At 43.7% G+C, this 1,283-nt stretch overlaps 1 protein-coding gene across 1 annotated transcript; it reads right to left on the reverse strand.

The window, feature by feature from the left end:
* Window positions 1-224: 224 nt before the first annotated feature.
* LOC307144861 (proteinase-activated receptor 1-like) lies at window positions 225-1,283 on the reverse strand. Its single transcript, XM_079847520.1, has one exon. It carries the CDS (start codon window positions 1,250-1,252, stop codon window positions 302-304), a length of 951 nt encoding a protein of 316 aa, XP_079703646.1. The 5' UTR covers window positions 1,253-1,283; the 3' UTR covers window positions 225-301.

Genomic DNA, 1,283 nt, shown 5'->3' on the forward strand with positions numbered 1-1,283 from the left:
TTTTATTTATTAATATAGATGCATATGGGAGACATATATTATGTTTGTATGATAATATACAGATACTATAGCCTATTATGCATTATAAACACAGATCCAAAACATTCACTGACATAACACGGTAGCTACATATTGTTAATATACTGCATGATATAGTAAATTGAATAATTCATGTCGGTTAATACTGGCAGATAAATACAATGTAGTGAACTTGTCAAGCAAGAATATATATGGCAGTTGCTATAAGAGAGATCCACTTCAATTTTGTTTTGTATTGTGTAGCTGTAATGAGAGCATTTCATCAGTTTGACGGTGTGTTTGCTCTTTTTGCCTTCCTGCACAAAAACACAGATCTGATCTGCTGTCTGCACTGGGATGAGCCGTAGTAGAACAGTAGAGGGTCAAGAAAAACACTTGCGCTCCCAAAACACACAGCTAACAGGTAAACAACATATGATGAATCTCCCTCTGTTTCAGTAGCTAAACGAACACAGTGGTACAACAGGATGCCATTGGTTGGAGCGAAACACACCACAAACTCCATCAGCACAGTGATAGTCATAATCACAGCTCTCCTTCGGTTGCCTGAAGATGATGAAGATTTTGCAAAGTGATCAGACTTTACACTGAGCACATATATTATGGTAAAGTAGCTCACTAAGGTGACAACCAGTGGCAAGAAGAAGTAGAGGCAGGAGAGGATGGAGAACAGGTACACATACTTCTGTGTTTGATACAGCACGTCATGACAAGTAACGCCCACATCCCTAATCTCTACCGTTTGTGTCATTGAGAGAAGTGGCACTGTACCAGCGAGCGCCAGCAGCCAGACCAGCACACATACACACGTGGCTTTCCTTGCACTCCTCCAAGTTAGAGAGGCGATGGGAAGCGCCACAGCCAGAAGTCTCTCCACACTCATGCACATCATCAGCAGTATGGAGCAGTACATGTAGCAGTAGTAAGCAGCACTGAGCACACGACACGCCACCTCACCGAACACCCAATCTGAAGCGTTCAGCTGGTAGTGGATCTTCAGAGGCAGCAGCAGGGTGAAGAGCAGGTCCACACACGCCAGGTTAGACATGTAGATCACAGCTGGTTTCTTCACTCGAATCCTACAGGTGAACGTCACCAAGGCCAAAGCGTTCAGGGGCAAACTAATGAGGATGATGAAGATGTAGAACGAGGGCATGACGCGTGTGACCATCAAGCCTTTGAGGAAGAGAACAGCCTCGTTTGAGATGTACATTGTTTCAGGGATTACTGTAGTGTTGTGACTA

The sequence above is a fragment of the Squalius cephalus genome, assembly GCF_949319135.1.
Source record: "Squalius cephalus genome assembly, chromosome: 17".
NCBI classification, from domain to species: domain Eukaryota; kingdom Metazoa; phylum Chordata; class Actinopteri; order Cypriniformes; family Leuciscidae; genus Squalius; species Squalius cephalus.